Here is a 25,441-nt window from a genome sequence, read left to right on the forward strand (position 1 = left end):
TAATGATGATATATGGGGGTCCTTTCCCCTTGGCACTGCTGGGGGGTCAAATATGCGACACCTCCCGCCTGAGTATCAACAAGCGAATTATAAACTGTGTCAATCCGAGTTAATGCAAAGCTGTAATCCTCTTTAACAAGAGATCAAATCACTGCCATGAGTTATGTTCATTCTGCAATCTGATAAGGAAGAGAGGGAACCTCTAATAAAAGAGTAATGGGAGCCTTTAATGATGCTGGTAAAAGGCAGCACCAAGTGAAAATATTGCTTTCGTTCCCGCTGATTAGATCTGTGTTGCATATTTGCCTGGACTTGTTTCACCTGTCAGAATAACCTGTGTCTTTTTAGGAGATAAGAAGCTTCAGAGAAAACATCTGTATCTTAACCATTCTTGCTTGCAAGTTTTTAGCCAACGAAAAATGTGCGATGGAGAGCATTTCTGGGATGATTAGCTGACGCTCAAGTGATGGGCAAGTGACACCAGAATATTTCATCATGATTCCATGCATATTTCTTTTAAATAAAGGGGTAAACTAGGCAAAGGTGGGGGAGGGATGTCAAAAATGGTCTAAGTAACCTCTGGGTTACCAATTACAGGGAAAGAATATCATTGGTAGGGGAGCAGAATGCACCCATATTTAGGGTGCAGACCCATGCACAAAAATGGCAAGCTGAAGATAAATTGCCTGTACAAATTCTATTATACCAAGGCACCTCAAGAACAACGTGGCAGTGATGTTGACAAAGCACTGTACAGGGCTGGATTACATTTGTACATTTCTTTTCTAAAACTCCAGATGTAAAACAATAATGTATTTGGTGCTTAGTAGTTATCATTTAAGGATCCTCTCCTTGTTCTTTTTAATGCCAGCAGCTTTATAAAAGGAGTGGAGAAAGTGGTTTGTTATTGGGGGGAAAGGATGGGGGCTCATATGGAAATTCGAGCTGTTCCTATTGAGAATTTCTAAGTTCTTTGCAAAGGAATGGAGTATATATAAAATGCAAATGTGGCTGTCATTTTGCAGTAAGAAGAAGAGCTTCTTAGGGAAATACAATAACCTTAACTTCTCATGGACAGTACCAGAACTGGGACCTGCCCTGGAGCATCAGAGCAGGCAAGGCAAACGCCAACTTCCTTTGGTATTCTTATACAAAGTCACTGTTGCCACTCAGACACCCGTGCTGACAGGAAGACCCACGCCAGCAGAGTAAGCAGTTCATGTAGGTTCCCCTTCCCCAAATCTGAAGCAGAGGCCAGTTTTGAGGGACATAGCTCCACCTCGCTCAGAGGTGCTACTTCGGGTTTGCGTCTCCTACTCGGCACGCTAGCATTTTCCTATCTGACCTACATCAACACAGTAAGTGTAATTATGGAGTGTGGCCTGTGGGTGCTTTGATGGTGGGAGCACTGGAAGGGGGACCCTATACTTCCAAAACACAAACAACAATGTAAACCAACATTACCTCAATTAAAAAAAAAAAGATTTTTAAAAAGCTGCATGGTTCTCAATAAAAAAGAGAGAAAAACAATTTCTTTTGCGGTCTGCCACAGAGGATCTTTCAAAAACACAGGCAAAAAAATGATTATTTCTACAATCACAAAATTCTTCATTTTGTTAGAAGAATAAGAGATCACCTGAATTTTTACTTTATACTCCTTCTGATCTAATAGCACCCCAGGGGTTTCACACCATGTAAAGTAAGCACTGTTTCTAAAATGTCCTTGATATGCTCAGAATAACTTCAATCGTCAGAGAAGTGAACAGCAATCCTGTAAATCATGTAACATACTGATCTGTTCATGGTGATGACAATGTGCTTAAGAGGATTCTTTACCAATGATACATGCAGCCTTTTTTCCTCATCAGTCCACTATAACTACCTCTCTATAGCATCACGAGGCACTTTGCTCTCGAAGCAAAGATGACTCTGAGGGCACCAGAAGCTCTGGGAGCTGAGCTGCCCATGCCAAGAGCATCAGGGTTTAGTCAAGGCAGTGAGCATTTTTAGGCTCATGGAAATCTTCTCTCTCATGCAAACAAGTGACAGGAGGGTACGGTAGGGTTTCTTTTGTTTTCTCTCAATACTGGGAATGTTCGTTAGGGTTACAACAGAACCACCTGCCCACCTCATAATGAAGTAAAGATCTACGGGACTAGCACATATCAAGTATCAGGGGTTACACGAGACTTTCAAAAAGGAGACCAGAGAGCACATAAAGGCATTTAAACCAAGACCCAAAGTTTATCTAGAAAGAAATGTTCCCAAAGGGAATCTCTCTCCAGTCCTGGGTAAACCACAGGTGATGCTGCTTATGGGAATCAGAAGTCAAAAGGGCCAGAAATTTTGTTATGTGCATTTTGCCACTATTAAGGGCAGGGTGAGGGGTGAAGGTTGGGGGCTGGGGCTGAAAAAGAAGCTACTTAGGTATTAAAACACTAGTTTTATCCAAATGATCCACAAGGTAGAAGCCATAAAGAAGAGATCTTTCATCTACATACTGCAATAGAGAAAGAATCTGGACCTCCCACTTCCTCTTTCATTATATAATTTGCAAAACGAATACACCTTTTTTTTCAAGTTGATAAAAAGTAATATAAGCTTACTGTAAAACACAGAAGTACACAGAACAGAAAGTAAAATATGTCTTTTATTTCACCCCAATCTGCAATAAGTATTATGAAGTATTGGTGTTTACTGTTTCAGGGTTTCTATTGACCACTAATATGAATGCATTCTCAAGGCAAAAGCAAAATGGGACTATGAAGTTAGAAGTCTCCCTTTACCCCCCTCCTTATTCCATTACTTTCCCCTTTGGAAAACATTTAAAATATTATGATGTACAGTTTTTTCAGATGTTTTTTGACAACTATATAGGACTATAACATATACTTGTATACATATGCACTTGTTTAATTGTTTTTTAGAAAATATAAATATTATACATACTGTTTCTCTTACCAGTTAACAAAATAACATGGAGGTCTTTCTATGACAATTTTTTTTTGTGCATAGAAAAACTGGGGTGTAGGCCAGAGGTGGGGGTATGGGGGTGTGAAAGGATTCACCAGAGACAGAGTGGGGAGCAGAACAAACGCATTTACTGAAATACACTGCTGAAGGGAGCTGCAGGCAAGACACGAGAGGTCTGCAGTGCCAGATATGGATTAGCTCCCTGGCTGTGGATTGAACTCAGGCCATAGCTGTGATAGCACTAAGATTAACCTCTACGCCACCAGGGAGGCCCCTGTGACAGTATAAAAGAATAAAGATGTATAAAGAATAAAGACAGTATAAAAGAATGATGTATATATATATATATATATACACATCTTTATTCTTTTTTATTTCCACTTTTTAAATTTTTTAAATTTTATTTTATATATTTTTTACATTTTTCATTTTTATACAATGTATGCTTATTACAGTATATATATATTTTTAAGATTTATTTATTTATGCATACAGGAGCTAGGGTACAGGCCAGAGATGTGGGGGGTGAGAGGACCCACCAGAGACAGAGTGGGGAACAGAACAGGCAGACTGACTGAAATACACCCCTGAGGGGAGCAGCAGGCAAATCAGAGAGGTCTGCCTTGCCATGTAGGTTTCTCCCTGGCCAGCTGGGGATCGAACTCATGCTGCAGAGGCTGTGGATTGCTTCACAGTGCAGTGCTTAACCCCTTCCCTTGCACCACCAGGGAGGCCCATACAGTGTATTTTTTAAAGGAACACTTTTTCCTTACTCAAAAAGGTGGGGCTAATATAGTATTTTGTATCCTACTATTTCTACTAACATTAGAAATAATATATAATTAATATATACATTAAAATATACATTAATATACACAGCGCCACTTCATCCTTTAGTATTTGCTTATAATTTCACAGAATGATTTCTCCTGTGATTTAACTAGTTCCTTATTAAAGATAATGTTACAATAAAGATCCTTGATGCAAATATATTTGCCAACTTGCTATTTCCAGAGGTTAACTCCTACAAGACTTTTTTAAGTCAACAGGCACTTACATAGTAAAGATTTTGAAACACGTTATCAAACAGCTCTTCACAACGATTTTGCCAATTATATCCCTGACTTAATGAAATAAACAATGTTTATGCCTTTTGACCATTTGAGATTTTTCTTTTATGATTTCTAAGTGTGCTTGTTGACATGCTTTGCCCATTATTTTCACTAGGAGATTTTTACAGAAAAATGTCAGACACAGAACTTTTAATTTCCAGTTTGGAAATTACTTATAACTTTGTTTTCAAATTTTTTTCCAACATAAGTTTTACATAGTCAGACTTATTAATATTTTCCCTTATAGTTGCTGGCTTTGGTGTCATACTTACAAATTACTTCAAAATTGTATTTAAAAAACAAAGCAGAAACAACCTTATTCATAAATACACACCAAGAATGATATCTGTGACTCAACAAACACCAAAACTATTACTTGAGGAAAGCAATATGTGTTGATAATCGATATTCTAACAATTAGAAAAATTTTTATCATTCCTTAATGATCTTCTATAGAAGATAATTTACAGTGCTAAATTATTTCCATTCATGGAATCACCCACACACAAACAAAACAGACCATGCTACAAGAGCCTCCTTCTAACTTCAAATGAATTAACAATACCTGTCGGCCCTGGCCATTTTGCTACCAGAGACAGAAAGAGTAGTAATTCCCAGTTACCGTACCCAGAGTTAATTCAACTTCGTCAGGCTGTGGCACATGAACAGTAATGTGGGCATCCACTTGGACAACCCTAGGAAACACATGGGAATGGCGTATGCTCTAGCTCACTTCTTTGCCACAGCCTTTTATTAAATTCCTAGTTAAGTGGCTAAACCACCGGGAGAGCAATACCAATACTGACCAATCAGTTCACAAGGAATAGCCTTTCCCCACTAAATACTGAATGCCAAAGGACTGTTACCCAACAAACATTCCCAAACTCTCCTGCTTGCAACTTTAAATCAAAACAAATGACAGATTATAATTCACTGAACAAAACAGGAAAGCATGAATCCTTACCAATACACATTCATAAATGAATAGCAAATAAAGACAAAGGGAAAGTTCTTCTTTTCTTTAAAAATGGTTATGTCTGGGGGCCTCCCTGGTGGCGCAAGGGGTTAATAAGCACCAGCACTATTAAGCAATCCCCAGCTATTGTAGCACGGGAGCTACCCGGCTACAATCCCTGGCAAGGGAGCTACCCACACAGCGCAGCAGACCTCTCCTGTCTTGCCTGCTGCTCCCCTCAGCAGTGCACTTCAGTAGATCCATCTGTTCGGCTCCCCACTCTGTCACTGGTGAATCCTCTCACCCCCTGCACCTCTGGCCTGTACCCCAGTTATTATATGCATAAATAAATCTTAAAAAAACTCAACATATTTTTTAAAAAAGGTTATCTCTGAACTGTAATGAGTATACACTTTTTTTCTGTATACATTTCTATCTTTTGCCATTTGAAGAAGAGTACATGCACAGAACCCCTGAACACATATGGCAAGTGCATGTGCTACCTGGATCTGCCTGTCCTAGAGACAAGCTCAAATGTCCTAGACAGGTGGCTAAAGATCAAAACAAAACAAACAGCAAAAACAAACAAAGTATCATCAGATCCAGCACTGAGATTTATGGAAATTTTGTTTTGGTTTTACAATAATTATGGGAGTGAAGGGATGTGACAAGGAGCCTTTCGATGATGTCAATGACAAATGGTTAACTGATAAGAAGAAACGGAGAGGGCGATAGGCTGTAGAACAGGTCAATACCAGGCTGTCATGGAGCCATTTGAGACTTATAATTAATCTATTACTCACCTGGCGTCATCATTCATTGTAGTATGGTCAATAGGTGCCATGAAGCTCAGTAGCTTGCTAAGGACATGAAACCTAAATAAAGCAGGAAACAAACAGTCAGCAACATTAACAACTATCAACCTAGAAAAGGAAACATACTCTATGAGTTAACAAACTCCAGAACTGATCACAGGAAGTCTGACTTCAGAGTGACAATTCACAGACCCCACTTAGAACTCTATTTCCCCTTCTTTCCTTAGTGCTATAGGAAGGAGAAAAGCCTGATAACAGCATACTATATATGACAGTAGAGCCATTTACATTCACAGCACCCCACAACAAAAAGTATATATAGATACACTTGTACCCCTGAGCAATATATTAACCCTTAAACATTATTCGAGACAAGAGACTATGAGGATCTGACTACCCATTTTCTTTTTTTTTTTTAAGATTTATTCATTTATGCATACAAGAACTGGGGTGTAGGTCAGAGATGCGCGAAGTGAGAGGATTCACCAGCGACAGAGTGGGGAGTAGAATAGGCAATTGACTGAAATACACTACTGAGGGGAGCAGCAGGTGAGACAGAAGAGGTCTGTGTCGCCATGTGAGTTGCTCCCTGGCTGGCTGGGGATCGAACTTGTGCTGCAGAGGCTGGGGATTGCTTCATAGTGCAATGCTTAACCCCTTGCACCACCAGGGAGGCCCCCAAATTTCACTTTTTGTATGGGTGCATTGGTGAAGGAAATTCTAGGGGACTACGGGCCTCCCCTGGTGGCGCAGCGGTTGAGCGCTGGGTTGCGAAGCTGCCCACGGCCTCTGCGGCGCCGGTTCGATCCCCGGCTGCTCCCCGGCCACTGGAGGAGGGTCCCACATGGCGCGCAGACCTCTCCTGCCGCCCGCTGCTCCCCTCAGCAGTGTACTTCGGTCCTTCTGCCTGTTCTGCTGCCCGCTCTGGCTCTGGTGGATTCTCTCACCCTCCTGCGCTTCTGACTGTACCCAGTGCTTGTATAAATAAATAAATAAATATTTAGAAATAAAAATAAAATGTCTTTAAAAAAAAAAAAAAAAGAAATTCTAGGGGACTACACCTGGGGAGAGGGAGAAGGAAATATTGTTTAAAAATGAACAATGATGTAAAAAATAATTTAAAAAAATGAATTTTACAAGAATAACAGTGATACAATTTTCCCATTACAAGAGTAATAGAAAATTTGGAAAACAAGACAAGGAAGCACATAAAAATACACCATCCTCCACCTAACAGGCCACTGTTGATAGCACTATTTAGTCCCAGATCCTGTTTGTATTTACACAATTTTGTAGGCCTTTTTTTCCCACTTAATACTGTCCCATAAACAATATCTGAATATCTGTATACAATTCCAGCAGAAGTACTATATTTTCTTATTTTTAAACATTTATATAGCTTCCAATTCTTCACTTTTTATAAGATGCAAAAATAAAACCCTCCACGGACCACACTTGTTTTTAATGCCTGTTATCTCCTAATTATAAATATATATATATATAATTCTTATAAAAAGAACTCCAATACAGAAATTATGGTAAACTGACAAGTTCCCTATAGTCATATCCCCAGAAATAAGCAGTGTTAATTGAAACCGTTAGGTTTGCTTGTAGTATTTTATATAGTAAAACAAAACCGGGCCTCCCTGGTGGCTCAAGGGGTTAAGATGCAACACCATGAAGCTATCTGCAGCCACTAGAGCACAAGTTCAATCCTTGGCAAGGGAGCTACCCATATGGTACAGCAGACTTCTCCTGACTCACCCGCTGCTGCCCTCAGCAGTGTATTTCAGTCAGTCTGCCTGTTCTGTTCCCCACTGTCTCTGGTGAATCCTCTCACCCTCCCCACATCTCTGGCCTGTACCCCAGTTCTTGTGTGCATAAATAAATAAATCTTTTAAAAAAAAAAAGACACTTGGCCCATGCAAAAAATCTTTGAAAACAGTTTAAAAAATAAATAAATGAATAAAACAAAGCCAATACATTTTTCACATATTAATGAGACTGTAATATACTTAATATTCTGCATTAGACCTTTTCCCACCAAACTATATACATTTTTCTTTTTTTCATTGCTGTAGAATATCCCATTGTGTTAATATAACTTCCTATTGATGGATATTTATGTAGTTGCTTTTTTAAAAAAATCATATGAAATAATGCTAAGGTAAAGATTCTTAGACATACACAAATGATTGTGCCTTGTTCACATGTTTCTGTGGGATAGGTTTTCACGTGAAACTGCTAGTAAATTGAAATATATGTATATTAAAATTGAAAAACTGAGTCTAATGGTCTCCTACTAAAGGTTATGTCAATGTGTGAGAGTATAAATATTTACATAACCTTTTTATTTAAGTACACAGTTGTCCTCCCCCTTATCAGAAATTTTGCTTTCCACTATTTCAGTTAGGTGCAATCAACTGTGGTCAGAAAATACAATGTACAGGGCCTCCCTGGTGGCACAGCGGTTGAAAGCTGGGTTGTGAAGCTGCCCGAAGCCTCTGCAGCGCCGGGTTCGATCCCTGGCTGCTCCCCGGCCACCCGAGGAGGGTCCCAAATGGCGCGCAGACCTCTCCTGCCGCCCGCTGCTCCCCTCAGCAGTGTACTTCAGTCCTTCTGCCTGCTCTGCTCCCCGCTCTGGCTCTGGTGAATTCTCTCACCCTCCCGTGCTTCTGACTGTGCCCAGTGCTTATATAAATAAATCAATCTTTAATAAAAAAATAAATAAAAAACATATGGTGTAAATTAAAAAAAATACAATGTACAATAACATACTTTGAAAGAGAAACTACATTCACATAACTATTATTAGAGTATACTGCTGTAACTTGTTCTGTTTTCTAATCAGTTATTGCTATTATTCTCTTACTGTGTCTAATTTATAAATTAAACTTCATCCCAGGAATGTACATATAGGAAAAAACCATAATATATATATAGGAAAATATAGTAGATGTAGGATTTGGTACCATCTGAGGTTTCAGACCTCCTTTTGGAGAGCAGTATTCCTAGTGGATATGGGTAGCTACAGGAAAGCATAAATACTAGTAATATATGCATTTTAAAAAAGTCTTCAGGCTTCACAAAACTTTGGTATTTTCATCTAACAATGAATGCTAATCTTGGCTCGGACCAACAGGTTTAATTCACTTTCTGGACAGACTATCAACTACATACTCCATAGCTGTGTTGTACAATACAGCGACCATCCACATGTAGCTACTGAGCACTTAAAAATGCAACTAGTCTGAACTGAGAAGTGCCATAATTTAAAGAAACACATCAAATTTTGAAGACTTAAGTAAAAAAAAAAAGTGCATAAGACATATCAATAATATATTTTTTAAAAGATGTATTTATTTCTGCATACAAGAACTGGGGCATAGGCCAGAAGTGTAGGAGATGAGAGGATTCACCAGAGACAGAGTGGGGAGCAGAAGAAGCAGAGCGACTGAAATACACTGCTGAGGAGAGCAGCAGGCAAGACAGGAGAGGTCTGCTGAGCATGTGTAGGCTAGCAACCTGGCCGGGATTGAACTCAGGCGCAGCAGTGATAGCACTGAGACTTAACCGTACATCACCAGGGAGGTCCTCAATAATAATTTTTAAAATAAGTGGTTGAATTAGTATTCTTGGTGTGTTGGATTAAATGACATATATTATGTTTACCTGTTTCATTTTTGCCTTTTTTAATGTGGCTACTAAAACTTTTAAAATTATATATGCAACACTGATATTTTTACTGGATAGCACTACTCTATGGAATACCTTTACACTTTAGTACAATCTATTCAATAACTATTAACTGCATGATGAAAGACAAAGAGAAGTAATCAGATTAAAGATTTTTGCAATACATTTCATCTAATCTCAGTGCTGCTGAGGATGATGCATGCTTTAGAATTATAAAACTTTTACCAACCATATCAAGAAAAGATAAATTTAATTTTGTTGCAGTAGAATAGACAAACACAGTAAGACATCTCATTACAAAAGGCCTGAGAATAATCCGTTTACATATCTACGTTCTGATTAGGAAAATCCACTTATATATAATGCTGGGTAAAATACTGACGACCAACAATTATAATTAGCTCCAAAACCCAAAATATTTCTCTTTTTGTGCCTGTATAGGTCAACTGATTCTGCCCAGAGAAAACACCTCACAGCAGGGGTTAAAAGAATGGGCTGTGGACTCAGCTCAATTAGCTCGAATCCCAGTTTGCTACTTATTAGCTCCAAAACGCTACATGAATTACTTATCTTCTCTAAGCACTGTACATGAATTGGTTTATTTAATCTGCATCACAACGCTGAGATGTGATTTTTACTTCTATTCCTTATACATGCAAAAATTGAAACAGAGGTGTCAAGTGACTTGCCCAAGGTCTCAAGACCAGTAGTAGGTGGAAGAGGCAAATTTCAAACCTAGCCAGCTCAGCACCTGAGTTTTTTTTTTTTTTAAAATGGGTTCCTGACTGTTTTTTATTTATTTATTTAATTTTTACCTTTTATTTTTTTTTAAGATTTATTTATTTATTTATACATGCACTGGGTACAGTCAGAAGCGCGGGAGGGTGAGAGAATTCACCAGAGCCAGAGTGGGGAGCAGAGCAGGCAGAAGGACCGAAGTACACTGCTGAGGGGAGCAGCGGGCGGCAGGAGAGGTCTGCACGCCATGCGGGACCCTCCTCCGGTGGCCGGGGAGCAGCTGGGGATAGAACCGGAGCTGCAGAGGCTGCAGGCAGCTTCGCAACCCAGCGCTCAAACGCTGCGCCACGGGGGAGGCCCTCAGCACCTGAGTTTTTTTCCTCTCTCTGCATGTGAACTGCTTAGCAGTGCCCGACAGGGTTTTATAACTGTTAATTATCGCTTCTCTCATTAATAGAGTACTCTGTGGTTCTGACCATATCCATCATAGTTAGGGTCACAAAGAGAGTCAGATGAACAAGGATGACAAAACTGAGAATTCAATACATGTGACCATATTTATTACCCCCCCACTTTTTATTTTGCAGTAATTTTAGACTTATATAAAAAGTCAAAAAAAAAAAAAAGACTTGTGCTACTTCACTGAGCTTCCCCTAATATTAACTTACATAGACACAGTGTAATTATCAAATCAGGAAATTAACATTGGTATAATGCTATTAACTAAATGATTAACAAAACTTACTCAAATTTCACCATTTTTACCACCTCGTATCTTTCCTCTTTGCCAGGACCCAGTCTAGGAGCCAGACTGTATCTAGTAGTGATGCCCCGGTAGTCTCCTGCCATCTGTGACATTTCCTCAGTCCTCCTTGTTTATTCATTACTCTGACAATTTTGATTAGTACCACTCAGCTGCTTGTATGGTGTTTTATGACAACAGTGATAATAGGTATTGGGGCAAGAATACCACAGAAATGCTGTATTCTCCAGGAGAGGGGGCATGTAGATATTTATTAATACTGGTATTGTTAATCTTAAACACTTGGCTAAGGAAGCATGTGCTTCCAAGCATATGCTTGGTTTCTCCTCCATAAAATCATTATTTTCTATTTTGTAATTGACAAACATCTTGGAAGAAATGTTTGAGACCATGCAAATACACCATTTCTTCTCAAAGTTTTGCCTTGGTTTGAGCATCCACTGGTGGATCCTGCCTGCAACAATTATTAGTGTGGTATTTGTCTAGTGGTGATTTTATATTTCGCCCATTCTTACTATAATTAATAAATGGAATTGCATCTGACCTCTGTGATGACACATCGAATGTATTCCAAAGGGATTTTATAAGACAAATCAAAGACATTAATGTTTATGCAGAAATTCTAAAGGACTTTCAAGTATGGAAAGTACCTTAGTTTGTGGTTTCTGGACTTCTAGAGTAATCAGCAGCAGTAACTGGTGGAGAAATGTGATGACAAATGTGTTCCCTCCCCCGCCTGATTTCTCTGCGCCATGCAGCACTCCTGGCCACATATTAAACATGTTTTGTCTTCACTGCCTGGTTCTGTTCTTCACCTCCTGGTTCTGTTCCCCCCAGCTAAATGACTGCTCTTCCTCAGCACTCCTTATGAACTCCTCTGCCGTCTCATATAGGTTGACATTCCTCATGGCTCTGTTCTTGTCACCCTGGTTACCCTATATATTTCTTGAGAAATAGGAATGAAACTGTTTCCAAACTATCAGCTAATAAACACCTACATCCTTTTCTTGACATAAAAACCTATTTCTAAATTTGGATTTCTGAAGGTAGTATCAAATTAAGCATATTAATAAACTGAATTTACTATCCATCAAAAACAAAAAGTTAATGTCCTTCTTGCAGCCACTCTTTGTATACACATCAACAAATGGGACACCATCTTCCTAGCTGCCCCTAAAATTCAGGGAAGTTGCTCTAAGCTCCTCGCATTCCTTTACCTGCTCACATCTTCTGTAGTGTACTCCTCTGCTCTAATCTCCCAGTGACTCAATATAATCCACAGAATAAAGTCCAACATTGTTAGTGGTCATTATCCGGCACTGACCTTCATCTCCTTCATTCCCCAATATTCACTTTAAGTTTCTGTCAAAACATATAATTGAGTTACCAGGATAACCATATACACTCTGAAGTCTGTTTTTAACATTATTCTTTTCTGCCTTTGGCTGGCTAGTTATTCCTACCCTGCTCAGTGTGAAGTGGGGGTATCCCCTGGCACAGACAGTCTTACCAAGCAGCCCACATTCCCCCAAGCGTGAATCAGGTAACCCTATGGCAGGATGAGCTCCACAGCACTGTCCACACAATGTCACTGTCTGCTGGGTATCTGCTGTTCTCTCAAGACAACATGCTCCCTCAGGGCAGACTGGGTCTCACGCAGTACCTCACACGGTTCTGAGAACTCCAGAAGAAGCCTTCTTATATTTTAACAAACCACTTATATTTTAATGTTAAGCCCTGCTTAAACCAAAACTATGTCTCCTGTTTGTCTTCAGATGCCTCTTTCAGATGAGATTTCAAATGCCCTTGGTTTTATGGGGATATAGGGACTCTACTCCAAAATGCTACAAAAGGGCCGATGGTGCAAGGGTTAAGACGCAACCTATGAAGCTATCTGCAGCCACTGTAGCACGAGCTCAATTCCTGGCCAGCCAGGGAGCAACCCACATGGCACAGCAGACCTCTCCTGACTCGCCTGTTGCTCCCCTCAGCAGTGTACTTCGGTCAATCTGCCTGTTCTGTTCCCCACTCTGTCTCTGGTGAATCCTCTCACCCCCTCCCCGGCCCCCCACACCTCTGGCTTGTACCCCAGCTCTTGTATGCATAAATAAATAAATCTTTTTTAAAAAAAAAGCTACAAAAACAGAAGTACATTATTTGTAGAGACAAACAGCTCTAACAGTTTGATGAGATTAGTTTAACAAATTAATACAAGAAAAACAGTTGCTTTTTTTTAACAAAAAGCTGTTTTTTAAAATAGCAAAGCACAGCAAAAATAATTCTTAGACTGTGAAAAATATATTGGTTACCAGAGGGGATGAGAGGTTGGGGGAGGGAGGACGAGCGAGGGGAGGGGAAGCGACAAGGGCGCTGGCACTGGCACTTTGGTGGAGGGTCAATGAAGCACGTGCACATGTAAGGTATGAAGTTGTACTCCCACAATTACACAGTTATGTAAATGATTGGCAAATCAATAAAATTTGAGGGAAAAACAAAACAAAGTCCTGCTTTTTCCCAATCTGATAACTCTGATAAATTTATTCTGACTAGAAAAACTAAAGACCCATGTTCTCCAAGTTATTCACCACACTAAAAAAGGATTTATTTCTCTAACACTCATCCAGATTTCTTATGTTATGTTTAAAATTATAACCATTTCTCATTATCTGATGAGGTTAATTTTACTATCAAATCATCCAAAAACATTTTCTGGCTAGTGTCTACAAGGACAAAGCAGCACAATTCTTGTCCTCAAGGGGCAAATAAATATAGCTACTTGCCCCAATACTTCTTAACAGTAAAAATTCTTAACTGTAAGGTAGAAAAGGCATTTTCCCCTCTCTCAATTCTCTTGAAGGGTATATATTTGCAGCAGCAATGCCAACAGACAAATGCAGAAGAAACTAACACTTGTAAACATTTCCTATATACCAGACATTAACACATTATTTCAATGCTCAAACCAAATCTATAAAGTAGGGATTATTATCTCTCATTTAATAAATGAGAACGTGAGATTCAGAGACTAGAGAACAGACAAAATAATAAAGTCAGAGTCAGGTTTTGTACCCAGGTGTCCTGATTTGACATCCTGGGCACCACCCTCTAGAGAACATTTGCAGCCTCATAAAGCTATAATTATCAAAGCACAGTATTGGAGAAAAATCTGATTTCAAAATTCAAGAATAAAGTACTCATTCAGTCCAGTCAATTATGAAGTACTATTAGTAACATTCTTTTTTACACCCTTGTAGGGTGGGGTAGAGATGAGACAAGTACAAAGAGCATGTTCATGAGTAAGCAAATGAATGGACCCTAGAGAAGACTGACCCTGTCTTAAAATACGAATGTGGGCAATAAGGACAGCAGTAACAGCAATAAATGTATGTATACAATGCTCACATGTATACTGGCACACAGAGTGGCACACAGGTTTACTTATTCGCCACAACTACCCTACAAATCTGATACTATTATCATCTCTATCTTACAGGTGTAGAAACTAACACCGAGTTGAAGGGTCCTGCCCAAAGTAACTATTACTCAATGTCAAAACTGGGATTCAAATTCAGGCCACTGACTCATCAAGTCCATGTTCTTTGCCATTAAAATAAAAATGAACCCGGAAAAGAATGAATATTTGGAAAGATTTTATTGCATGAAAAAAGTTAAATAAATTATATCAATGTAACCTCAGATTTAAGAAAGAGACTCTAAATCAAAAGATGATAAAAAGCCATTTTGACCACTGCAAAATTAAAGAAGAAGCAACATGTCCTGATGAGTTTTGTTAAATAAATACTATGACAGATTAATTAAAGTAGTTGTAAAAATCTGCTTCTCTGAAGAACTTTAAAAATGAGAAAGATCCACATTTGTCTAAAGGCAATTTTGATGACAGGAAGGTTCTAATAAAGAGGTGGGATTAGCTGTCTGCCTAAAACTCCCTAACACAATGAATTTAAGGTTTTATTCAATACACCTGAATTACAAGCAGAATCTTTGACAGTGAGGTTTTGTCCGATGCTATGTAACACTTAAACACACACACATTAACATACACACAGACTCTAAATCTAAAAACCTAGAAGGTTAATTCCTACTCCTGCTCCTTCTTTTGCATACTTATAAAACTACTTAAGAGTTGAGGGTTTTTCCTTCAGTCAGAAATTTCTGTTTTCTCATAAAAAGTGTATTTCTCATCTCATTTAAGCAGATTAATGTTCCATGAAACTTTTCATTTGTATCTTTTAGCATACCATGTATATATGTATTGCATCCTGAAAATGGACCAGTATAACTCTATTCTAAATAAGATAGCAAAATGAAATTTTTGTATTGTTCTACAGAAATCACTTTTTAAAATTAAGACATTTCAACTATCTTACCTTGTTTTGTCACTATTTGTCTTTCAGAGAACAGGTATGGTCTAACCCAAGCAGTCACAACAGTAAAACAAAAAATAACTAAAACAGTATTTCCACGTTAGAGTAAGAAAAACTGAATTTCAAGAAAGTCTCAAATATTGTTTTAGTTATTATTCTGTTCCTTAAGAACAGAATCATCTGAATAGAAGAATGGCATTATAACCAAAATAAAAGAGAAAAAACATATCAGACTAAAACTATTCCAAAAAAGTAACTCACCGAAGTTTCCTTCCTTTGCTGGCTTTTCTATCTACTTTCTTGTGGATTTTGCTTCGTAACTTCTGGATTGCAAGCCACTGCCTGGAAAATTCACAAGAAATGTTATACATCATCACTAACAGAAACAGTTATACATATTGACAAATTGGAATTTTTCTCACTTACAACCCTGCACAAAGAAACCATCAACCCACATCTAGTTCCTCAAAATAGTGAAGAAGCAAAGTGACTAATCAATTGAAGAAGATTTGTGCAGTGGTGAAAAAATAACTGGCAGCAAGGGAAATTCTACAGCAAATTTGGTTAACAATGCTCCTTAGTATTTGGCGTTGCTGTGACAAGCACTAAATCTAGTAGTCTGTAGGAAAACCCATCAAATTGAGTGCTGCTCCGGATTGCTTTTAATGTCTTAGGGGGGCAGCATGTTGTATAACTACTGCTGCAACTGCTGTTTGAAAACATGAATTATTTAAATTCAGTTTTCTCTTGGTTAATACCCAAGTCCTTTTTCTTGTTTTTTCCATTTTTTTTGTTGATTTTTTAAACTATTTACTATTGATGCCACTTTTTGTGGTCATTCATTTAATCTGTAATGCTTCAGACGTGTCGCTAAAAAGGTAAAATCTTAATAATTAATTACTTATCACACCTAAGAAAATTTGCAATAATCCTTCACTATCAGATATTAAGTCTTCAAATTTTCCAGTGTCTCAATATTTTCAAAAAAATTTAAGATTTAAAAAAATTTTATTTGTGCATATAAGAGCTGGGGTATAGACTGGAGGTGTGTAGGGAGGCGGGGGGAGGAGGTGAGAGGATTCTCCAGAGATAGAGTGGGAGCAGAACAGGCAGACTGACTGAAATATACTGCTGAGGGGAGCAACAGGAAGAGGTCTGCTGTGTCATGTGGGTTAGTTCCCTGGCTAGGGATCGAATTCCTGTTGCAGTGGCTGCTGATAGCTTCACAGTGCTGAGACTTAACCCCTTGCACCACCAGAGAGGCCCCTCAAAAATTTTTTATTGGAGGGCCTCCTTGGTGGTGCAGGGGGTTAAGCACCACACTATGAAGCAATCCACAGCACGAGTTCAATCCCCCTGGTCAGAAAGCAACCCACATGGCGAGGCGTGCCTCTTCTGTCTTGCCCGCTGCTCCCCTCAGCAGTGGATTTCGGTCAGTCTGCCTGTTCTGCTCCCCACTCTGTCTCTGGTGAGACCTCTCACCCCCCACATCTCTGGCCTGTACCCCAGCTCTTGTATGCATGGATAAATAAACCTTTAAAAAAATTTTTTTGATTGGAGTCACATTGGTTTATAACATTACATGTTTCAGGTGTACAGCATTATAAACTGACATCTGTATATTCTTCATCATGATCACCACTAAAAGTCTAGTTTCCATCCATACATAGCCTTGACACCCTTTACCCATTTCACCCCCGTAGACCCCACAACCCCTGTGGCAACCACCAATTTATTCTCAGATAGTCTCAATGTGACAACTGGTTTGTTTGAATCAGGATCCAAACAAGACTCACATATTCTGCAGTCATTTTAAATTGAAAGGTATTAATTTTTCAAATAAAGGATACCAGGACAAGAAAAACTTCATAAATTGCTCATATGAAAAATGTAAAAAAAGGAGAAACAGCAGCAGCTAGTCATCTTACCTGACTTACACAATGAAAATTCAACATCAGGGGGAAAAAAAAATCTAGGGAAATCCAATTACTGTAATCTTAATATAATCTTAATTACCATAATCTATTTTATTGTAAAGTCAGATAAATGTACAATATAATCACCACTTAAATGCAATTTGCTCTATCACATTAAATTTATAGAGAACAGCTCTCCATAGCATTCCAGGGATACACAAAATATCAACAATATCCTATCCTAAAATTCAAATGCTTTACTCAAATAAAATTATTTCATCAACACAAATTTTTCATTGCTTTCTCAAAATGCCGCTCTGCCCAGAATCCCACTCTGGCACTTGCAGCTTTTGTTTCCTTTCAGGCTTTTGCAAATTATGGCTCATGGCTATTTAAATGTACACTATTCATTAGGTAGCACTCTAAATGCCCTTTTTATTTTCCAACCACAGGATGAAGCATACACACAAGAGCCTTCCTTCACTACTTTACATTCTACCCTGACATCTGGGTAATGCTGCCACGTTCCATTTCTAATTGTGCTGAAGCTTTTACTGAAGGGGTGGAGGTCTAAATTAGGGCAGACTCTAACAAAGCAGATTCGACTACAAGCAAGGAACCTGTTGTGCACATTCTGACAGCTGAGAGCACACATGTGGGTGGCTGTTTTTTATCCAATGGTCAGAATTGATACAGATACAATCACAACCCGAACCAGAGAGCAAAGAGCCTAAAAGGACTTTTGAGAAACAAACCCTAACATACACACACACACACACTCACACACACACATATATACACACTTACATGCTTTGTAATTTTAATAGATGCTTATAATTACATTTAAAGCAATGTAGGGTAAAAATCAACAAACAACTATGAACCAGAGACATTCTATGGAGGGTGGAGGGTGGGGAGGGGAGGGATTGGGGTCAAAATAAGGGGGTTGCAATTGTATGGGGAATATACAAATAAAATTTATTAAAAAAAAAAAAAGAACAGAAACTTCTGTGTAGAAACTGGAACCCCAAAGGTAAGGGACTTGGCTAAGGCCCAGGCTTTGAAAATATAACTTGAAGAGAGTGAGTCCAAATCTTGTACATCCTAGTGTGTCTGTACCCTGTTTCCATAGCTGAAAGGTAAATATCTAGATATTGGAGACCTATCTTCTAGGTGGATGAGCAATTAGATGTGTCAAGTCCCAGAGTCCTCATCTATAGATGTGCTGTGGTTTTCAAACTATGCTCTGTGGTACCCTAGGGTTTCCTGGGGAGGGCAAGAGGCTAGCTCTCCATTTACCAACCTCTCCCATTAGAGCAGCTCTGTTTTTGATTACTGTTTTTAAGGGATAACAATTAAGATTTGCTTTGGAAAAAATGGACTTGCTATCTAAGTTATTGTCTGGCTTTCAAAAATTCTATGTCCAGTTTTTGTTCCCTAAGGCTGGTTCAATGAATACAAAATACAATGAATACTTAATAAATTTTATTGGCCAAGAAAAAAAAAAAAGCAATGTAGGGTAAACAACTCGGATTTCCATAACTTTGTCTTTCTAACTCTTGTTATCCTGCTTAACTTTTATATTGATAGGGCCAATCACTGCCTTGGAGGCAGAATTAAGGGAACTCAAAGAGAGAAAATGTTATATATAGGCTGCTTGCAGGAACAAAAAGTAGCGTCTACATTACCTTCCCATGGCCACCTGGTCATTGGGATCCAAGGAACTTGTCTTCCGTTCTATGAGTTCTCGAAGGAGCTGTGGGAGGGAAAGAAAAGCAAATGATTTATTATCATCTCCCAGCACCACCTGACTTCAAAAAGGGCACAGTAGGAATTTTGAATGGCACAGTGACAGCTCTAAAACTACAATCAATAAGGGACAACAGAGTGGCAAGAGTGTGACTGAATTCCCATTAACCCTTTCATATTTATATATCTGTAAAATGGTGGCTACAGCAATAGCTGAGAACAGAAGTCCATTTGGAAGACTTATTGTACTGCAGTTCATTTCAAATGGATCAATGAGTGTGCAACATTCCCTTCATTGTTTTTATGATTAGTTTTGTCCACCTCATCGATATCAATGGAGAATCTTTAAAAGGTCAGGTGGGAAAGTCTCTGTGGCAAAAAGGAAAATGCATCAGCTTCTTACCAATAGGAAAATGGTACATGGTTAACTTCTGACCTATAACCTCCAGTAGTGAGAAAAGTCTTCCTCAGGCAAAAGCCTTTATTATATATAATTAAAAGTGTGAACTTCATCCTCTTGCTTTCCATAGCTGGTATTCTACCATATATACTATAAATGACACCCACACATTCACATCCAAGATTTTGAGTGGGAACCTAAAGAAAGTCCTATGTGCATACTGCAGAGACATGACTGAGAAGCAGTTTCATGCCACACAATTAACTCCATGAGAACTCTAAATTACTCTTCTACTCTTCTCTTAATCCCAGGTAGTTCACTACATGCAACTGAAGTCTCTATCTGTATCTTTCACATAGACTTAAGGATCTGCACTGGATCTTAAAGTCCAAGGTAAAAAGAGGCAATGAATGTAAGTGTTAAACATTAAAGGAGAATTTTATATTACAACGATAAAACTAGATATTTCTCCTCTCCAACTGCTATATGCAGGGAAATCACAGCAAAGGTTAAAATTCCAAATATCTTTTGAGAGAAATCTAAGGGAAGACACTAAAAATAAACTAGTTCTTGCTAATCATCCATCAATAATACAGGTTTGACTTCAAAACTTGTTTCTTCCCCCAAAAATAATTATTTTGTAGGTAAGGCATGTAGCAATATAGATATTTCACCAAGTTAAATAGCCAAAGTCTGTGGGAGGATAGAGAAGGAGTAATAAATTCCATGAAAGTGGTTCACTCTCTAATTTTTATTTGTTTATGTAAGTAGGCATGGGAAGAAGTAAAAACAAATGAATAAAAATATTCATTTCCATAGAAGATGAATCTTTATTGGAAAAAGGAAAGGAAGAATATCAATTAAAATTTAAAAACCTCCTGTGATAATTTTTTCATTTGCTTATTTTGGACATTATTACTATAACAATTATGTTTAAAAATGTGGGGGACCAGAGGCCACTGGTTTATTATCACTAGAAAACAGCAAGCTATTTCTCTACCCTGTTTATCTGATTGATTCCCAACATCTTTCTGGCAGCCAATCTATCAGTTTATCTCTCCTACTTCATCACAGTCACTTCTGGCAGCTAAATACAAGATCCAAATCCAGTGTTACACAGACATACGACACAGTAAACCTATGTAACACTGCTATTCTGTAAACAGCTGCCCTAAAGGCTAAGCAAAAATGGGATTCTGGTTCCTACTCAATATTCTGTCAAAAGCAAGGTTGAGAGGAGAGAAGGGGGAAAGTTTAATGATAATTTTTTTTCCCACGAAGAGGAAGAAAATGAAAGAGAAAGAAAAAAATAAGAGAAATGAAAATAACAGACTGCCTGCCTTTCACTGCCCTTAGCTTAGTCCAGCGACATAAGAAACTACAACCGTCCCTGGTTTTCCTAATCATCTCTGATCCCTTGAGACTGGGAGCAAGTGCTATGGTGCCACACAACTACAGTTTATCTATCACGTGGGCAGAGATATCAATTCAAAACCCAAGTTGGTACAGGATTTACACTCAAGCATCCTGTGTCTTTTACAAATTCTGGGTCACATTTTCACTACCCAAGTACCCTGGATAGCTATTCTTAGTCATTCATGATCAGGAAGATGGCTTTACTGGTCTATTTGGCTAAGTCTAGTTTATTCACTCCAATGTTTCAGAAAATCCTGCTGCATACAAAGTAGGAATAAGAAAGCAGCAAGAAAACACAAGTAAACAAATATTCCCATGACTATTGCTATTTCCCACAGCTATCATTAAGGCTTAAATTTGATAAAGAAAACTGCTTTCCAAAAAGTTGCTGAAAAGTAAAGCATTGGGGAGCCTCCCTGGTGGCACAGGGAATAAAGTCTCAGTGCTGTCAAGCTATCGCCAGCCAGCCACTGTGGCATGAGTTCAACCCCCAGCCAGGGAGCTGGCACCACAGACCTCTCCTGTCTCACCCATTGCTCCCCTCAGCAGTGTATTTCAGTAAATTTGCCTGTTCTGCTCCCCACTCTGTTTCTGGTGAATACTGTCACCCCACCCCTGTACTTCTGGCCTTCACTCCAATTCTTGTATGCATGAATAAATAAAAAGAAATCTTAAAAAAAAATGAAGCTTTGGGGATATCGGTGAAGATTTTATTTTGCAGCTCAGTTATATTTTTAGCTTAATTTTATGAAAAACTTTTCCATTAAAACTCAGGTTTCTGTTATGGTTATTGGAGCTTCTATTTAGATGATGACAGTATTTGTAATTTTCTATGTAACTTGGAAAATGTAGAGATGTATGAAATATTTTTGTTCTAGTCTGATATAATTCCCCCAGAGAGTAAATTAAAAAAGATTTCATTTTCTCTAGATCTCAGAGAAAATCATAGAAATAGCTACATTTCCAGGTAAGTCAACAAACACCTACTTAACAAGGGACCCGAAGAAAAGCACTATTCAGCTTCTAATCGGCATTTACAATACTTTACCCAGAAAAATGTATCCCAAGATCAGTTAAAAATGGCAGATCAGACACATTAGTTCATCTCTTCTCCCTTCTCAACTCCTCTGATAGACAGTTGAAGAATAAATGTATTAACCCACAAGAAAGAGGAGAAAGGGAATGCTAATAAGTTCACATTTTCATAAATTTTTCAAAGACAGTCAGGAGGAGGAGTAAAAGGAAGTTACACCCAAGTTCCCAGAGGGAATAAAGGTGAGGGTGGAGCTAATTAGGTTCACAGAATTCCCATGAGGATGAGATCTGGGAGAGGCAGTTACTGTGAAGTCTACTGGTAGAGAAGGGAGAGGCAAAACCACTGGGTCTTCTCCATTATTTCACACAGCCAAGTGACTAACCCCCACCATCACCTCGACTCAGGGATAAAGGTAGTGTGGAACCAAGCTTAGCCAAGGTTTCGCCATTTTGTATATCCTCCACTTTGATATGTTAGTCCTTGTACAGCTGCACTCCAGAGATAGTTTCAACAGTCACAACTCTCACTCCACTTGGTGACAAAAAAGCAGAACACCCCAGCCACCAATGAGGGCAGTCCTATCCATAAATGGGACAGCATCTCTAACTGTCCAATCAGTTTGAAACTGTAACGGCGTGCGCCAAAATGCCTTTGTAGTAGCCAATGAGTAATTGCCAGCTTGTTTCAAAATTCGCGCCTGCTTATGACCCTATTTAAGATCCCTGCTTCCTCTGTTCGGGGCTCTCGCTATCTGCTACTGTGTTGTAGGTGCCGTGAGCCCGGACTCCAGTCTGTAATAAACTCCCTTTTGTGTTTGCATCTGCTGTCTTTAGATTCTTGGAGGCTATGCTCACCAAGTCTGCTGATCTTGGGCACAACAGTAGTTTTATTCTCTGGAAAAAATCAAGTGACAGAAGCTCCAGACTGAGGGATAAGAGGTAGAGAAGGCTGGGATGAAGTACAAGGGAAAGGCTCTACGATATTTCTGGGCCCTTCTGCCTCCTTCCTCTACCCCATACACAAAATGATAGCACCCAGATATAAAATGTCCTAAGTAAGAGAGCAGAGGAGTCTTTTCTAGAAAAACTAAATGGTTAATTTTCCCATTCCCCAGAAAAATGTGATTTCCAAGATCTGACATTTGAGAATACTCTAACCAAAGGTTAGTTCACAGCATAATTATCTTTAACATAGCAAAAAAAAAGAAAACTCTGCCCAGGTTTCAGAGATGCCTTTTAAGGTCTTACTCTTAAAAATGAAGAGACAATAGAGGATCACCTAGCAGATCTTAAGTCTCAAAAATTGACCAAAACAAAGAGAAAAAAGGGGTACAGAGAAAAAAGGGGTACCCAGGGAAAACAATTCAGAGAAGAAACCTTGAAAAGAAAGAAAAAAAAACTACAGTGGACACCCTTAGACAAGAGACACTTCCACAGACTAAGATGCTAAGAGAAAAGAATAAAACAAGAAATTAGCATAAATATTTTTAAATTTCAATAAAACTGTAAATGTACAAAAACTTTCTCAGATATAAAAATAATAAGGCAAAAAGATAACATCCTCTTCCTACTTATATATGAAATGAAAAAAAAATAGAAAACAATCTAGAATGTCAAACATGTGACAAAGTCTGGGAGAAAATTACAAGAAACAATAACAAAAATTTCCCCAAATTGAAAGACAGCAATGAACCTACAAAGACCTAGTATAATGAATGAAAAACGGCTGTTTTCCAAGACACATCAACATGAAATGTAAAGAGAAGATCCTAAATAGTAAGAGGAGAAAAATAGGTCACATATAAAGAGGATCACCACATGTCCTAGTTTACCCCAGAGTCCTAGTTTATACCCCTCGTCCTAGTATTTTTTCAGGCTAGCACCTCAAGTGCTCCAGTTTTGACAATAAATTATCTAGTCATCCTACACATTAAGGAATGAATATCTAAATGGTATTAGCTATCTCAACAGCAATAAGCAGATACCAGATGACAGCAGAGCAATGTGTTCAAAATTTTGAGAAAAATGACTTCTGACCTTAAATTCCAGAACTAAGTATGAGAGTTAATGACATTTTCACACACGCAGGGGCTCAAAAATTTACTTTACCCACTCTCTTTCATAAGAAGATAGGCTTCAGTAAAAGGAAAGCATATATTGATAGCAAGAAGGAGAAAGACAAGAGATGTCAGAAAATAGGTCGAACTTATGAACAAAGCAAAGATTTAAGTCCTAGGACTTCAGAAGGCTCAGGTCCACTGGGCAGCCCTTCCAGAAAGGAACAGCATAGATGGGGCTCCAAGAGTGGGGGAGGGGGAGGAAGGGAGATGGCAAGCCTTTTTATATATTCAAAGCAGCTGGAGTTCATGGGAAAAAAGGAAAACATACCTAGAAATTAAGCAAATCTCTTAAAACAGGTATTATTAAACAAACTTGTAAGAACACATAATCACAGTACATTACGAACAACATTTTGTCATAATACTGTATGCACTAGCTTGTTTTCACAAAACTGTGACTAAAATATACCAGGGAATGGAGGACTGAATTGGAGTGGGGGTGGCAGGGGTGAAGGGTTATAGGAGAGCTAGGGCCCCACTGCCATGGAAAGTCAAGAGATGATTTTCAAGGGGTTAAGCACAGCACTGTGAAGTTATCCACAGCCTCTGAAGCCAGGGAGCAACCCACATGGCGCAGCAGACGTCTCCCATCTCGCCCGCTGCCCCCCTCAGCAGTATATTTCAGTCAGTCTGCCTGCTCTGTTTCCCCAAGCTGTTTCTGGTGAATCCTCCCACCACCCCCCACCCTAGCACCTCTGGCCTGTACACCAGTTCTTGTATGCATCAATAAATAAATCTTTTTAAAAAAAGATGATTTCATAAATGACCAAAATTCATAAACAGTAGTATAACACATTAACTAAAAAGATGCAAATAACCAGAAGTAAGCCCAAAGTATGAAAATTTTTTACCCTCTAAGATTTCTCAGCATCATCACATTTTGACATTTTCTAGGTAATAGAGAACCCAAGAAAAATTTATCAATAATTATTTAGCAATGTTCAGAGGAACAAGTGGTGCTATTTCCGAAAATCTTCCCTGCTGCAAACTCCCACTGAGAAATTTTATAGTTTCTACAGGGAAAAAAAGGGCTGGAGGGTCAAGGGTATATTGGTTAAAGCCCTTGGGAATTTTTTTCTGTTCCCTAAAATAAAACACAGCAATACACTAGAGAAAATACCAATAACATTTATTTTGATTTGCTGCAGACAATGTCAAGTAATTGTTAACGGTCTTATTGAGATAAAATTCACTTAGCACACAATTCACCTACTCGAAATGTAATTCAATTTATTTTTGTAAATTAAGAGTTGTACAATCATGACCGTATTTTCATCCCTCTTAAAAGAAACCCCATACCTAAGCTATAGGTCTCATCCTAGTATTGCCATGCCACATATTCCCAGAGCCTTAAGCAACCACTAATCA

At 38.6% G+C, this 25,441-nt stretch overlaps 1 protein-coding gene across 2 annotated transcripts in view; it reads right to left on the bottom strand.

The window, feature by feature from the left end:
• The window catches only part of AATF (apoptosis antagonizing transcription factor), a gene marked incomplete at its 5' end in the record, with an annotated part of 99,101 nt that overhangs the window by 15,948 nt on the left and 57,712 nt on the right, over positions 1 to 25,441 (bottom strand). Inside the window, 3 exons of one of the 2 annotated variants that reach the window (XM_084236181.1) lie at positions 5,844 to 5,915; positions 15,699 to 15,779; positions 19,042 to 19,109. In XM_084236181.1, the coding sequence (XP_084092307.1) occupies positions 5,844 to 5,915; positions 15,699 to 15,779; positions 19,042 to 19,109 (221 nt within the window). The remainder of the gene's footprint in view (positions 1 to 5,843; positions 5,916 to 15,698; positions 15,780 to 19,041; positions 19,110 to 25,441) is intronic. The other variant, XM_084236182.1, reaches the window with a different exon arrangement.

This window comes from Talpa europaea (assembly GCF_964194135.1).
Source record: "Talpa europaea genome assembly, chromosome: 7".
NCBI classification, from domain to species: Eukaryota; Metazoa; Chordata; class Mammalia; order Eulipotyphla; family Talpidae; genus Talpa; species Talpa europaea.